The 14,316-nt window shown below is 43.3% G+C and overlaps 1 protein-coding gene across 6 annotated transcripts in view; it reads left to right on the top strand.

Annotated features, from left to right (window-relative positions):
- The window catches only part of CACNA1C (calcium voltage-gated channel subunit alpha1 C), a 628,086-nt gene that overhangs the window by 421,547 nt on the left and 192,223 nt on the right, over positions 1 to 14,316 (top strand). For all 6 annotated transcript variants that reach the window (XM_077468880.1, XM_077468877.1, XM_077468876.1 and 3 more), the window contains exons 15-20: positions 694 to 814; positions 1,291 to 1,405; positions 2,687 to 2,819; positions 3,007 to 3,079; positions 6,190 to 6,325; positions 11,717 to 11,846. In XM_077468880.1, the coding sequence (XP_077325006.1) occupies positions 694 to 814; positions 1,291 to 1,405; positions 2,687 to 2,819; positions 3,007 to 3,079; positions 6,190 to 6,325; positions 11,717 to 11,846 (708 nt within the window). The remainder of the gene's footprint in view (positions 1 to 693; positions 815 to 1,290; positions 1,406 to 2,686; positions 2,820 to 3,006; positions 3,080 to 6,189; positions 6,326 to 11,716; positions 11,847 to 14,316) is intronic.

Here is a 14,316-nt window from a genome sequence, read left to right as displayed (position 1 = left end):
CCTACATGGCTGAGACACAGCAGTGGCACCATTGGCTGCCACTGCTGTCAATCAAAGTCAGCTAGCCAATCAGGAGAGAGAGGGGGCAGGCCGGGGTGGGGCTCCGTGTCTGAATGAACACAGGGAGATCTGACTCAGCTCGGGTGCCCCCATAGCAAGCTGCTTGCTGTGGGGGCCCTGAACAGGAGGGAGGGGCCAGGATCACAGAAGAGGGACCCGAGAAGAGGAGGATCCGAGCTGCTCTGTGCAAATCCGCTGCAACAGTGCAGGTAAGTATAACATGTTTGCTATTTTTATAGGAAAAAAACGAGACTTTAAAATCACTTTAAGCACAGAAGTGTGGCTTCTGCTTTTGTTTTAGAGGGTTTATCAGCTGAAGCACTTTACTGATCATGATTATATCTACCACAAACAAGCGTGTAGCACCCAACCCCTCTGATACATCATGAATAGCACTATGACTCATTCTGAAAAACAGTATTTATATCCAAACAGCTTGAAGTTTTTTTCTTATGCTCTATACCTACTTAGCTATGCCATGCTAATGAGGAGGATGGGCTACAAACTATTTTCTAAAACAAAGGTAGTTTGGCTGGATATGTTCTCCAATATCTGGTAATCAGTATTGTTAAATTAAATGAAAAGTTTTGTTTTGTCTTCCTTCTACCTTTTGCTTTATTTTCTCTCATGCAGATCCTTACTGGAGAGGACTGGAATTCAGTGATGTATGATGGAATCATGGCATATGGTGGACCCTCATTTCCTGGGATGCTCGTCTGCATCTATTTCATAATCCTCTTCATCTGTGGAAATTGTATCCTACAATTCAAGTGCACGAAGGGAAAGTCACTCCAAACTTGTGGTCCGAGACACACCCCCAGTGATCTTATTTACAACCTAAAATTACATCAAATAGCCATAAAGCCACACCCCAAGTAATCTTATTTCCAATCTACAATGGCATCAATTGGCTATAAAACCACACAGCTATGGTTATATTGTGGTCTATTGATGGATTTCATTGGCGATGGCATGTCTTGTCTTAAAAACACACCCCCAGTGATCTTATTTTTTTGGCCTTCAATTACATCAATTGACCACGAAGCCAGGAATGTATTCATGTAGGCTTGAAAGGTTCACTTTACAGACAGATCTTGGAGATGAAAGTATAATTTTGGGAGGGAGCTGCAAATGGATGAGACTGAGCTCTGCTCCATAGTTATGTTTTTTAATAAGTTTATGGGTGGCTGCTATTAAGGTTCTCTCTGCATTCCTTAACTCCTGTGTCAGATATCCTCCTGAATGTCTTCTTGGCCATTGCTGTGGACAACCTGGCAGATGCAGAAAGCCTGACCTCTGCTCAGAGGGAGGAGGAGGAAGAGAAGGAGAGGAAGAAACTTGCTCGGTAAATTTCTCCCCGACCCACTAGCATTGTGTTGTACAGTATTTAGATCAATGGAAGCTTTATTTTATGTTTTTTTGGACTTTGTAAATTTTAGAGTAATATTCTGCTCATTTTCTACTTTTCCTCTTATCTCACATGTCTCACAGGCTTTAGAGAGTTTCTCCAGGAATAAAAGTAAATTTTTTTCCAGTTGCTCAGATTTGGGGGGCTTTTTGTGATTTTTTTTTTAGATCATTAACCTTAGTAGAAGAACTGAGGGTTGTTTAATATACACAGTCTCAGCCCCACTCTGCTCAGCCTGAAAGTAATAGAGCAGTCGCTGTCACACCCAGAAAGAAATGTAACAGAGTTTATACACGTAGCTTCTTAGAGTTCTTAGTTTAAAAGTAACATTTAAATGAAAAGAAAACAAAAAATGGCACAAAAAATGTTTACAGAAAACATATTACACAAGCAGAAATTAACAACAGTAAAATAAAAATGTTTAAAAGAAAAAAAATCCCCCTTCTTCCCTCCAAGCCCACGGCCCTTCCCATTAATCCTGGAGATCTTTTACTATCATCACATGGCCCTTTATTACGGTCCCGCAGCGGGCCTCCTTCCTGCTGTCTTGGTTAGGGTTGCGACCTTTTCTTCAAGCCAAACCCAAATTTGATTTTTGTAGTATATACTATACATACAGTACATTTTAAACATGGGTAAGCCAAAACTACATATACAGGCAGTCCCAGAGTTACAAACAAACTTACGAAGGACTCATACTTACAAACGGAGGGAGACAACAAAACTTGAGAGGAAATCTACCCCTAGCTAGGGAAGTTTACTCCTGTAAGAGTTATCATTAAGGGAAAAAGGTGTCTCCGCTAAAGCTTTATCACCAATCCTTGTTTCCACAACAACCCACATTTTTCAAAATCCAATTGTCACAGGGACAGAAAGTGAGGTGAAATCTTCTGAGTGGGCACAGACAGCAAAAAAAAAAAAACATTCCAGGGGTGTTAACCCTTCTGTATGCTATCCAAAAAAAACTTACAAATAATTTTTTTGGCTGGTTTACACTTAAAAAATGTTCCTGTTCCAACTTACATAACAATGCAACTTAAATACAAACCTACAGAACCTTGTAACCTGGGGACTGCCTGTAATTTTCTATGCAGAGTTTGTCTGACACACTATCAAGAGGATGCATCTATTGGATGAAGAATTTGATTTAACCATCTCTGGTAGAGTGACCAGAAGCCCCCATATATGAAATAAAATGCATTCAATTCTTTTTCTTAGAACGGCGAGCCCAGAGAAGAAACAAGAGAATGAGACAATCGGAAAATCTCCAGTTCCAGCTGTGGAGGAGAACAAAGAGAAGATCGAGCTGAAGGCTATCACTGCAGATGGCGAATCAGCTCCTACTACCAAGGTAGGAATGACATTACTGGCCCCACCTTCAGCCAATCACACACTTCTACAGAACTAACTTTTTTGTAACCCAGTTTGAGTAGCTCATGCAAAGCACTTCAATATCCTAGTTGTCTATTATCTACGGATTGTGAAAGCAGTTTTTAAGAACACATTTTTGACCGTTATTCTTCATCTCCTTCCTGTAGATTAATGTAGAAGATTATCCATCCAATGAAAATGATGAGAAGTCTCCATACCCCAGCAGCAATGAAAACCCAGGTGACCACAGCAAAGGATTCTGGAAAGATTGCTAAATTGCTGAGAAATGTCTGAGTTCCACAGAGAAATAACAACGTTTGAATATTGCTTATAAGCGGCGCAATTTAAATATGCAGCTAGGTCTGAATTTTGCAAACTGAACATACCAGACAGTATAAATCATACAGGTTATGTTTAGAAGGGGCTAAAGCAATCTAAAAGCCTGCCTACCAAATCACTCTGTAAAGTTTTCTTACCTAAACCAAATTACAAACAGGATCTCAAATCACTCATGTGTATGAAAACTGCTTTCCAGGCACAATATACACACAACAATGCATATGAGCAAAAGGGAAAAGGAAACAGCATGAGGGGGGAAAAAAAAGCGATGTTAGAAGTGGAGATAAGTGTCCCACTTAAACAAGACCTTAAAGCATTCTGGCCTTACGCTTAAAGATCTGGAAACATTATGTATTAGCCAATACATCTACAGCAGATATACAGAGGCATATAGAGCCAAACCTCTGAGGTATTACCAAACAAGTACGGTATCTTTTACACGTACAGTCAGAACCGTATTAAAGTAGTTGTAAACCTCAGACTTCAAATATGAACAAAGAATATCCCTCTATAGTGTGTAATTGTCTCAGTTAAGTGTCATTTTTGTCTGCTGCTTAGTTCCTCCGCTACTAGCATGAATCACTTTTGACAGGTTTTCCTGGCAGCAGGAGAAAAAATGGGACAGGGGAGTGATCTCCAGCTGATTGACAGCCTCAGCTCTGTTACTATGTGTTGTGTGGAGGGAGGTGTGTCCCTTCCCTCCAATGAGCTCTCAGAGCTCTCCTCACTGAGCTCTGCAGAGTGTAACTTTAGTTCTCAGTCCACTTTTTCTGACCTCTTAGACAAGCTTTAAAATTCAGCACTTTCTTTGAACTGCTGTAGAGAAGAGAAGACTGCAGATAAACAGGTACAGCTTGTGTAGGAGGATTTGTTTCATCTCTGTGTATCACCTGAGGTCACTTACTTCACTTATATATGTAAGGGTTTAGAACTACTTTAAGGCATAATGTTCAATATGTTTAACGCTGAGGCAATAGTCTGTATGCTGAAAGGAACATCCCTTTATATGGTACCCATGTATAGATTTGTCAATACATTCATAAATGTGTAAAGAAAAGAAATCCATGTTGATTCTAAATTATGTACATTCTAAAATTGTTTAGCAACATTGGATTGTCTAGACACTATTGAGAAATGATCTGCATAATATTGTTCACCTATCTCCACTCTTATGCCGCGTACACACGACCGATTTTCCGGTTGGAATAAACTCCGAAGGTTTATCCGATGGAGTTCCGCTGAAACTGTCGTATGCACACACGATCACACCAAAGTCCGATCGTTAAGAACGTGGTGACGTACAGCACGTACGACAGGACTAGAAAAGGAAGCTCAATAACCAGTAGCCAATAGCTTCCGTCTTGTACTTGCTTCAGAGCATGAAACGTTTTTGGTCCGCCGGAACAGCATACAGACGAGCGGTTTTCACAATAGGAATTGGTTCCGTCGGAAATATTCAAAACATGTTCTATTTCTAGGTCTGTCAGAATTTTCGTAAAAAAAAAAAAAAAAAAAAAAAAGATGAAGCATACACACGATCGGAATATATGATGGAAAGCTTCTGTCTGACTTTTTCTGTCGGACATTCCGCTCGTGTGTACGCGGCATTATGGGCTATTGTAACCTGCAGTCTGAATAGTCATAATGTAAACCACGTTTTTAGAGCTAGAATTCAAAAATATATGTTTACAGAAGGTCTCATTAGTCACTAAAGATAGTATAATTCTATTTTTATTGAAGTTTACCGTATATACTCGAGTATAGGCCGACCCGAATATAAGCCGAGGCCCCCAATTTACCCCCCAAAAAACTGGCAAACTTATTGACTCGTGTATAAGCCGAGGGTGAGACATGCCTGTCCATCCCTGTGTGTGTGTCCGTCCATCCCTGTGTGTCCGTCCATCCCTGTGTGTCCGTCCATCCCTGTGTGTCCGTCCATCCATCCCTGTGTGTGTGTGTGTCCATCCATCCATCCATCCCTGTGTGTGTGTGTCTCCATCCATCCATCCATCCATCCATCCCTGTGTGTGTGTGTCTCCATCCATCCATCCCTGTGTGTGTGTGTCTCCATCCATCCATCCATCCCTGTGTGTGTGTGTCTCCATCCATCCATCCCTGTGTGTGTGTGTCTCCATCCATCCATCCATCCCTGTGTGTGTGTGTATCCATCCGTGTGTGTGTGTGTGTGTGTGTGTGTGTGTGTGTGTGTGTGTGTCCAGCCTACCTGTGTCCCGAGCCTTTGTCCCGAGCCTCCGTCCCGTGCCTTGCCTCCTTGCCTCCGTCCCGTGCCGTGCCTTGCCGCCGTGCCTTGCCTCCGTCCCGTCCCGTCCCGTGCCGTGCCTTGCCTTGCCTCCGTCCCATGCCCTCTTCGTCGGCGCCTCGGCGGCCATTGTAAAATTCAAAAGCTGCGCCGCCGCCTTCGCCTGTGATAGGCGGAACACTGAATTTCCCAGCAGCCTGTGTTCCGCCTATCACGGACATCGTATCATCCTCGTCCGTAGTACGAGGATGATACGATGTCCGTGATAGGCGGAACACAGGCTGCTGGGAAATTCAGTGTTCCGCCTATCACAGGCGAAGGCGGAGCCGGAGGCGCGGCTTTTGAATTATAGAATGGCCGCTGTCTGTCTGCTCGACACGCTGATCGAGCGGGCAGACAGCGATGACTCCAGTATAAGCCGAGGGGGGCACTTTCAGCCTCAAAAAAGAGGCTGAAAATCTCGGCTTATACTCGAGTATATACGGTAAGTTGAAGTTGAGCCATACAGTAGCACTGTTTCATCCCTAACCACATGGTAAGCTGATCATGTGAACTGAACTGTATCACAGAATATCTTTCCAGTCTCAGAGTTTATAAATGTAATTTTGCTGTAGTAAAACAAAATCTTTCTTTTGCGGAATGACACATAAGCTAGCCCAGAATATGTAGATTCCCTAGTCTTCTTTTTTGCTTGCTGTACCTGCTATCTTGAAGAACCTTCTCCTAACTAAAAAATTTTTGTGTTCCTCAGGGGGGGAGGAGGAAGAGGAGGAGCCGGAGATGCCTGTTGGCCCTCGTCCCCGCCCACTGTCTGAACTGCATATTAAGGAGAAGGCTGTTCCCATGCCCGAAGCCACTGCTTTCTTCATTTTCCGTCCAGACAACAAGTAAGTCCAAAATTATGCAGTAAAATTCCAGTATTTAAAAGATCCAAAGTCATCTAGAGGCAGATAGCAAACTTTGCAACAGATTTTTTACCTTTTTCTGTTCTTTAAATATCTGGGCCACTTTCAGAAATCTTTCAAAATCATACTTCATGGGAAATGCTGACTTTACCATAATGAACTGATAAGCTTCTGGGATACTGTATATGCGCAGCTTACATTTACACAAGTTTTCAAGTAACAACAGTTGAGGCTCACGAGGCAGTAAACCTAAATATGTGTCTGGGAATGCTTGAATACATTCCTGACATGTTAGAATATAGGGAAACAGTAAAAATTTTCAGAAAAGCTCCATCTTTTATAATTCTTTTTTTTTTTTTAGCATATTTTGTTTAGGATAGAGTGGCGAGAAATTAGAACACCTATACTTTCTATTTGTCATGTTACTGTTATCATCAAAGAGTGAAGGTAAAAGACAATCCCAAATTTTGGGTTATCCCCAGAACAGGAATTGATGGGAAATCTTCCAGTGGGGCAGGCACTAGTTTTGTTGACCATGGTGACAACCATTCACTCCCTCACTTTATAGGGGTTTCTTCTCACTTTCTGTCTTGGCTGTGGGACAGGAAGTGAGGGGATATCTCTCAAATGGTATGGGACACAGATAGCAAAAAGAAAACATGACAGTGGTTATAACTAGGGATGAGCCGAACACCCCCCGGTTCGGTTCGCACCAGAACTTGCGAACGACCCCCGCGTTCGGTACGAACGTTAGAACCCCATTGAAGTCTATGGGACTCGAACGTTCGAATTGGAAAGTGCTAATTTTAACGGCTAATATGCAAGATAGTGTCCTAAAATGGGTTTGGGGACCTGCCTCCTGCCTCAGGGGACATGGGTCACTGCAAAAAAAAGTTTTAAAAACTGCCGTTTTGGCGGGAGCACTGATTTTAATGACGATTAAAGTGAAAAAAAAAGTGAAATATTCATTTAAATATGGTGCCTGGGGGGTGTCTGTAGTATGCCTGTGAAGTGCCACGTGTTTCCCGTGTTTAGAACAGTCCCTGCACAAAATGACATTAAACGGAAATAACACCATTTAAAACTGCTTGCGGTTTTAATGTTATATCTGGTTCCTGCAATATGGTTGAAAATCATTGAGAAACATGGCATGGGTAGCCCTCCCTGCCCATTACCAGCCTATTTGGGTCTTGTACGCATATTAAGGGGAACCCCGTACCCATATTAAAAAAAGGAAATGCGTGTGGCCCCCAGGCCCTATATACTCAGAACAGCAGTATACAGGCGGTGCAAACAAGACAGGGACTGTGTAGGTTTGTTGTGTTAAGTTGAATCTGTTTGTCATTTTCAACCGGTACATTTTTAAAGTGTAGCTCCAGTCAAAAAAACTATCTTTAAGCTTTTTGGAAAACATAGGGAAGGGTTATCACCCCTGTATAATTTGTTTTGTCGTCCATCTTTTTTCATCTCACTTGCTGCTGTCTCCTTGCGTTTGCAAGTAGGAGATGTTTGTAAGTTGGATGTTTGAAAGTAGGGGCCTGCCCTATATTATAGCGGTATGTACTGGGTACAGAGCACGCAGACAGCACGCACTATCTCCTAACACTACTGACTGCAAGCTCTATTATTAACCACTTGTTAGCCCAATGTTTGCATAAAGTGAAAGATGAAGTTATGCTGAGTAAATAGATATCAAACATGTCACTCTTCAAAATTGCACATGCCCGTGGAATGGCGCCAAACGTCGCTACTTAAAAAATCCCCATAGGCGACGCTTTAATTTTTTTTTTACTGGTTACATGTTTTGAGTTGCAGAGGAGGTCTAGGACTAGAATTATTGCTCTCGCTCTAACATTCTCGGCGATACCTCACATGTGTGGCACATGCGAGCACATGGGGACATGGGCGCTTTAATTTTTATTTTATTTTTTTATTGTTCATTTTACTTTATTTATTTTAGTTTGACATTTTTTTCCCCAAAAATATATTTTTGATCACTTTTATTCCTATTACAAGAAATGTAAACATCCCTTGTAATAGGAATATGGGGTGACAGGTCCTCTTTACAGTGAAATCTGGGGGGTCAATATGACCCCACATCTCACCTCTAGGCTGGGAAGCCTGAAATAAAAAATAAAAAAAAGTTTCTGGCTTTGATCGTACTGGCGAGTTGGTAGAAGCACCGGAGGGCGGTGAGGGGTGGGGGGCGTCTATGGCTGGGTATTTCAGGGTATCACCGAGTATGGCTGGGTATCTCTGAGTATGGCTGGGTATGGCAATTTATGGCAGGGTATTACAGAGTATTGGCAGGGTATTGGCGGGGTACTACAGAGTAATAGCAGGGTACTGCAGAGTATTGGGGGGTACTACAGAGTAATGGCAGGTTACTGCAGAGTATTGGGGGTACTGCAGAGTAATGGCGGGTACTGCAGAGTATTGGGGGGTACTGCAGAGTAATGGGGGTTACTGCAGAGTAATGGGGGGTACTGCAGAGTAATGGCAGGGTACTGCACTGCAGAGTAATGGCAGGGTACTGCACTGCAGAGTAATGGCGGGGTACTGCAGAGTAATGGCGGGGTACTGCAGAATAATGGCAGGGTACTGCAGAGTATGCACTGGTATTGCAGAGTATTGGCAGGGAATTGAGGGGTTAAATTCGGTGAGCAGCGATGTGGGCACTGCAGATGCAGCCCACATCGCTGCTGACACCGATCTCTTTCCCCTCCGCTGTACCGATCGGTACAGAGAGGGGAGGGAGGAACAGGCGTCATAACATGACGCCGGTTTGTTTCCAAGTGATCACTCCGTCATTTGACGGAGCAATCACGTGGTAAACGGCCGCTATGAGCGGCCGTTTACCGTGATCCGTGATGCGACCCGGCGGTCACGGATGCTCTCGAGTGCGCACACCTCGGGGCACGCGAGAGCAGAATTCTGGGAGGCCGTTAATTAACGGCCTCTCAGAGTTAAACAACCCCCCTGAAGCCGTTAATCGGCAATGGGCAGTTGTTAAGTGGTTAAAGCTAGATCACTAGCTATATAGGTGAGGTGAATATAGTGGTGTATACTGCAGTCAGGGCACAGACAACAACCACTACACAGCAGCAAGATAGGAAATCAGCCAAAAACGATTGGTGTGTACTGTGTTGAAGGTACACAGAACACCCACTGCTTCAGATGCTAAGTAACACACTACACGAGGCCGCCTCAAAGGCGGCCTTATATAGTGTGGGGCGTGCACTACACAGCCTGAGCTATGATTGGCCACAGGCAGGATGCCTGTGGCCAATCATGGCTCTCCTCGCTGCCGGCGCTGCGATTGGCCAAGCATGCGGGGTCACAGTGCATGCTTGGCCAATCATGGGTCCAACGGCCCAAACGTTCGGAATTCGCCGAACGGCCGAACAGCCAATGTTCGAGTCGAACGTACGTTCGACTCGAACACGAAGCTCATCCCTAGTTATAACCCTCCCTTACTCCATCCAAAATGAAAAAAAATGACCTTTACTATTTTATGGGCTTATTCTCACTTATGCAGAGATATACATTTTTCTGCACTCGAAAAATGCCAGTCTTTGCAAGGACACACAGAAAACAATAGTTTTATGCATGCCCTGTTCACAGCTGTGGAGACTTGCTGTGCAGAAAAATGCAACATATCTGCATTTTTATGCACCCCATTGCATAGAAATAAATGAAATGTCACTTTGTGACAAAAAAAGTAAGTAAAATAGCAAGTGTAAAAATGTAAAATGCAATCCCCCCAAAACCCATCCAACACCAGCCCAAACAAGAAAACAGAACATGTTCCTGTGCATCTAGGGTGAACCAGCCCTAAAAAGATGCAATTCAGCTCCAGTCAATGACTTTGCCTAGGCCGAGGTGGTGTGATCAGTCTGCCTGGAGGATTTACATGATGGTGTCATCTTTGAGCATGTCAGTCTAGGAAATAGATGGTGACCCTGGGTGGTGCCCGAACAAAGATGTTGCTGTCCTTTTGAAGAGAAAGCAGATGAAGATATTGTCAGGGAGTAATGTGATCTATTTGAGGGGTAGCACATGCCTGGAATTGTTACACTGACAAATTAACAGTAGCATGTTGGCATTAAAACTTATTTGATGACAAATCCACTTTCAGATCAATATTTCCTTCGGGTCTGGGAGTTGGACAATCTGTCGTTTTGTGTATGGTACATACAATATGTTGAATGGCTCCTTTTGATACACACTGTACAAAACCTAAATATACTGTACACGGCCCATTCAGGACTCCTTCACTGTTATGTTTGCTGATATTGAAGTCCAACGAGCAGGTTTGTCAGACTAGTCACTTTACAGGTGGATAATTCAGTTTGGATTAAACACTGTCGACTCAGAGCCTCCCTTGTGTCATCATGGTCCTTTTAATCTTATAAAATGTGTCCTTTCTGTAGGTGTCCCTCCTTCTGGGACCTTGTCCTCATTTTTTTCCTTCAGATAACCTTATTAATTAACTGCGTTATACTAACATACAGCTACTGACCTGTGCTAGAGATTGTCCCACTTACACAGATTCCAGCCAAGAGAATCCAGATGAACTTGGCCATGTCTTATAAAAGATATATATCATATCCATTAGCTGGAATAGTCAGAAATCCAGGGTAACAAGTTCATCCAAATTTGAGATCAGCCACACTGAAAGCAAAGGGTTAGCAAATCAAAGGTCATCTGTTCTGACAGTAAATTGGAACTTGAAATGTATGTAAACCCTAGAAATTATCCCAGTTTTTATTTTGTACTACAGAACAATTAGTGCATACGTTGTGGAGATTATGAGCATGGGAGGGGTTCAGTAGTTTAAATCTGATTAATTGAGTCTGCTTATATTTTCACTTCCCTGATTTCTCCTTTTCATACATAACATACTAATGACATTTTTACATTTTTATAAATTTCCATAAAATCTGTGTCTCTGTACTCCCCTGTGCAATGCAGACAGATCATGTCTGGTGGGTGGGTCCAGCAGGGTGCTGTACATAAAACTGAAAACATCACTGCACCCTGCCTCAGTACTCCTCCCATGAGCGCTCAGCCCCAATGCAAGCAGTGGGCTGGCATTGACAGCCAGGCATCTAACATTTTTAAGAGGAGAGGTCAGCACTGGTAACTTCCATATTTCCATAAAAATTGTTATTCTCATGTCTAGATTATGAGCTTTCAAAGAAGATGTATGTGCTTTAAATAACATAACTAACCAAAGTATTATTTTAACAGGTTTGTAGGAAATTAAAATGTTTGCTTTTAAATCTCTCTCTCCATTTCAAAGTACCTCCTCCTGCAGAAGGTTGTCCACTCTAATGGCTAATTTTTTCCCCCTCTGCGTTTGCTTTGCAGATTCCGCCTCCACTGTCACCGTATTGTCAACAACAACATCTTTACCAACCTGATCCTCTTCTTCATCCTCCTAAGCAGCATTTCACTGGCAGCCGAAGACCCCGTGAGACACTACTCCTTCAGGAACCAAGTATGCACAATGTCCTCCTCATGTCTGGGGTATGGGAGATCCAACCTGACCCCTCCCACCCCATTACTTCCACCAAGAGCACCACCATGGCCGTACACTTTCTCCTCTGTTTTGTGACACGACAGATGGGTCATTTACAATTACAGAAAAATTTGTTGTGATGTCCTTCCCATTTTCAGGGGTTATTATTCCTCCTTGCAGAGCTAACTTAGAGGGCGTTTCACCCAAATGTTATATTTCATATTCTCATTAGTGGAGTCTGGTTAGCAGTCAACCAGTGGCTTCCTATATCCCTTGAGGTCTCCTGAACTCCTTAACATAGTTCTCTGGATTTTTGGAGCTTATTCCCACCTCAAATTAAACTCCAGGCACATATGAAAGAAACAATATAATGCAAGGAGAATGCTGATAAATGGAGAGAGCAAAGTGACATAGAGAACAGATCATCAGTTTGCTGCTTCTCCTTCACTGTCCAAGTATATACACTATTTCACTAAAGCGAGTGCAACCCTCACATTTTTGTAAATATTTTATTATACCTTTCCATGTGACAAATCTGAAGAAATTACACTTTGCTAAAATGTAAAGTAGTAAGTGTACAGCTTGTATAACAGTGTAAAGTTGCTGTCCCCTCAAAATAACTCAACACACAGCCATTAATGTCTAAACCACTGGCAACAAAAGTGAGTATACCCCTAAATGAAAATGTCCAAATTGGGCCCAAAGTGTCAATATTTGTGTGGCCATCATTATTTTCCAGCACTGCCTTAACCCTCTTGGGCATGGAGTTCACCAGAGCTTCACATGTTGCCAATGGAGTCCTCTTCCACTCCTCCATGACGACATCACAGAGCTGGTGGATGTTAGAGACCTTGCGCTCCTCCACCTTCCATTTGAGGATGCCCCACAGATGCTCAATAGGGTTTAGGTCTGGATATATGCTTGGCCAGTCCATCACTTTTACCCTCAGCTTCTTTAGTAAGGCAGTGGTCGTCTTGGAGGTGTGTTCGGGGTTGTTATCATGTTAGAATACTGCCCTTCGGCTCAGTCCCTGGAGCAGGGGATCATGCTCTGCTTCAGTATGTCACAGTACAGTACATGGTTTACCCAATGAACTGTAGGTCCCCAGTGCCAGCAGCACTCATGCAGCCCCAGACCATGCCCCTCCCGCCACCATGATTGACTGTAGGCAAGACACCCTTGTCTTTGTACTTCTCCCCTGGTCGTCGCCACACACGCTTGACACCATCTGAACCAAATAAGTTTATCTTTGTCTCATCAGACCACAGGACATGGTTCCAGTAATCCATGTCCTTAGTCTGCTTGTCTTCAGCAAACTGTTTAAAGGCTTTCAACCTCTGCAGCAATGCTTGCAGCACTCATACATCTATTTCCCAAAGACAACCTCTGGATATGATGCTGAGCACATGCAATCAACTTCTTTGGTCGACCATGGCAAGGCCTGTTCTGAGTGGAACCTGTCCTGTTAAACCGCTGTATGGTCTTGGCCACCATGCTGCAGCTCAGTTTCAGGGCCTTGGCAATCTTCTTATAGCTTAGACTATCTTTATGTAGAGCAACAATGCTTTTTTTTCCGATCCTCATAGAGTTCTTTGCCATGAGGTGCCATGTTGAATTAGCAGTGACCAATATGAGAGAGTGAGAGCGATAACACCAAATTTAACACACCTTTTTGGACATTTTCACTTTCACTTTTGTTGCCAGAGGTTTAGACATTAATGGATGTGTGTTGAGTTATTTTGAGGGGACAGCAAATTTACACTGTTGTACAAGCTGTACATTCACTACTTTATGTAGCAAGGTCCCAGGTTCCCTTTGGTCCAATGAGAACTTCCAGAGTTAGGGACAGCTGACATCCTTCTGTGTAGAGTGGGTTACAAGGCATGATGGGTGTAATACAAGGTAAATTCATGAGTGCCAGATACTTCTTAAATGCAAAGAGATTTATTTTCTCTTGAACTGAATGGTGGGAGAGGGGGCTTAGGGCTTCTACAGGTAGACAGCCATGCAGGGAAAGGATTCCAGCAAGACACCACATCTGCATGTGTAGGAGCGCTGTCTTTTATGGCAACAGTCTTATAACAGTTCCTAACACAAATTGTAACAAACTCCTTTACTTTTATACAGTCACTTCTTGTAGATTCTCAGCCCACTGAGCTCCTTGTCTCTCTAACTAGACTTGCTGACTTACTGCCACTGAATCCCGTGAGCTCTTCTAATCTTCTTAATTTAGTATCTTCTTCAAGCGTCACTCCTGCTTCCCTGCTAGGTCCCTAGATTGGCACTCCAGATACTCCTCAAGCGTCGCCCCACTAGCTGGGTCCCTGGTTTGGCACCTGCTGAAGTTTCGCGATTCTTCACCGTCCCCGGTTGGTGAGAATACTGCTCCAGTACTTCCATCAGCTACTCACTGTGGTCCCTAGTAACAAGGTGATTGGTCCCTTAGTGG

Source organism: Lithobates pipiens, unplaced genomic scaffold, assembly GCF_037356315.1.
Source record: "Lithobates pipiens isolate NorthernLeopardFrog02 unplaced genomic scaffold, aLitPip1_a1.2 Scaffold_8, whole genome shotgun sequence".
NCBI classification, from domain to species: domain Eukaryota; kingdom Metazoa; phylum Chordata; class Amphibia; order Anura; family Ranidae; genus Lithobates; species Lithobates pipiens.
Note: the sequence above shows the minus strand (reverse complement) of the source record. Positions and strands in the feature narration are given on the sequence as shown.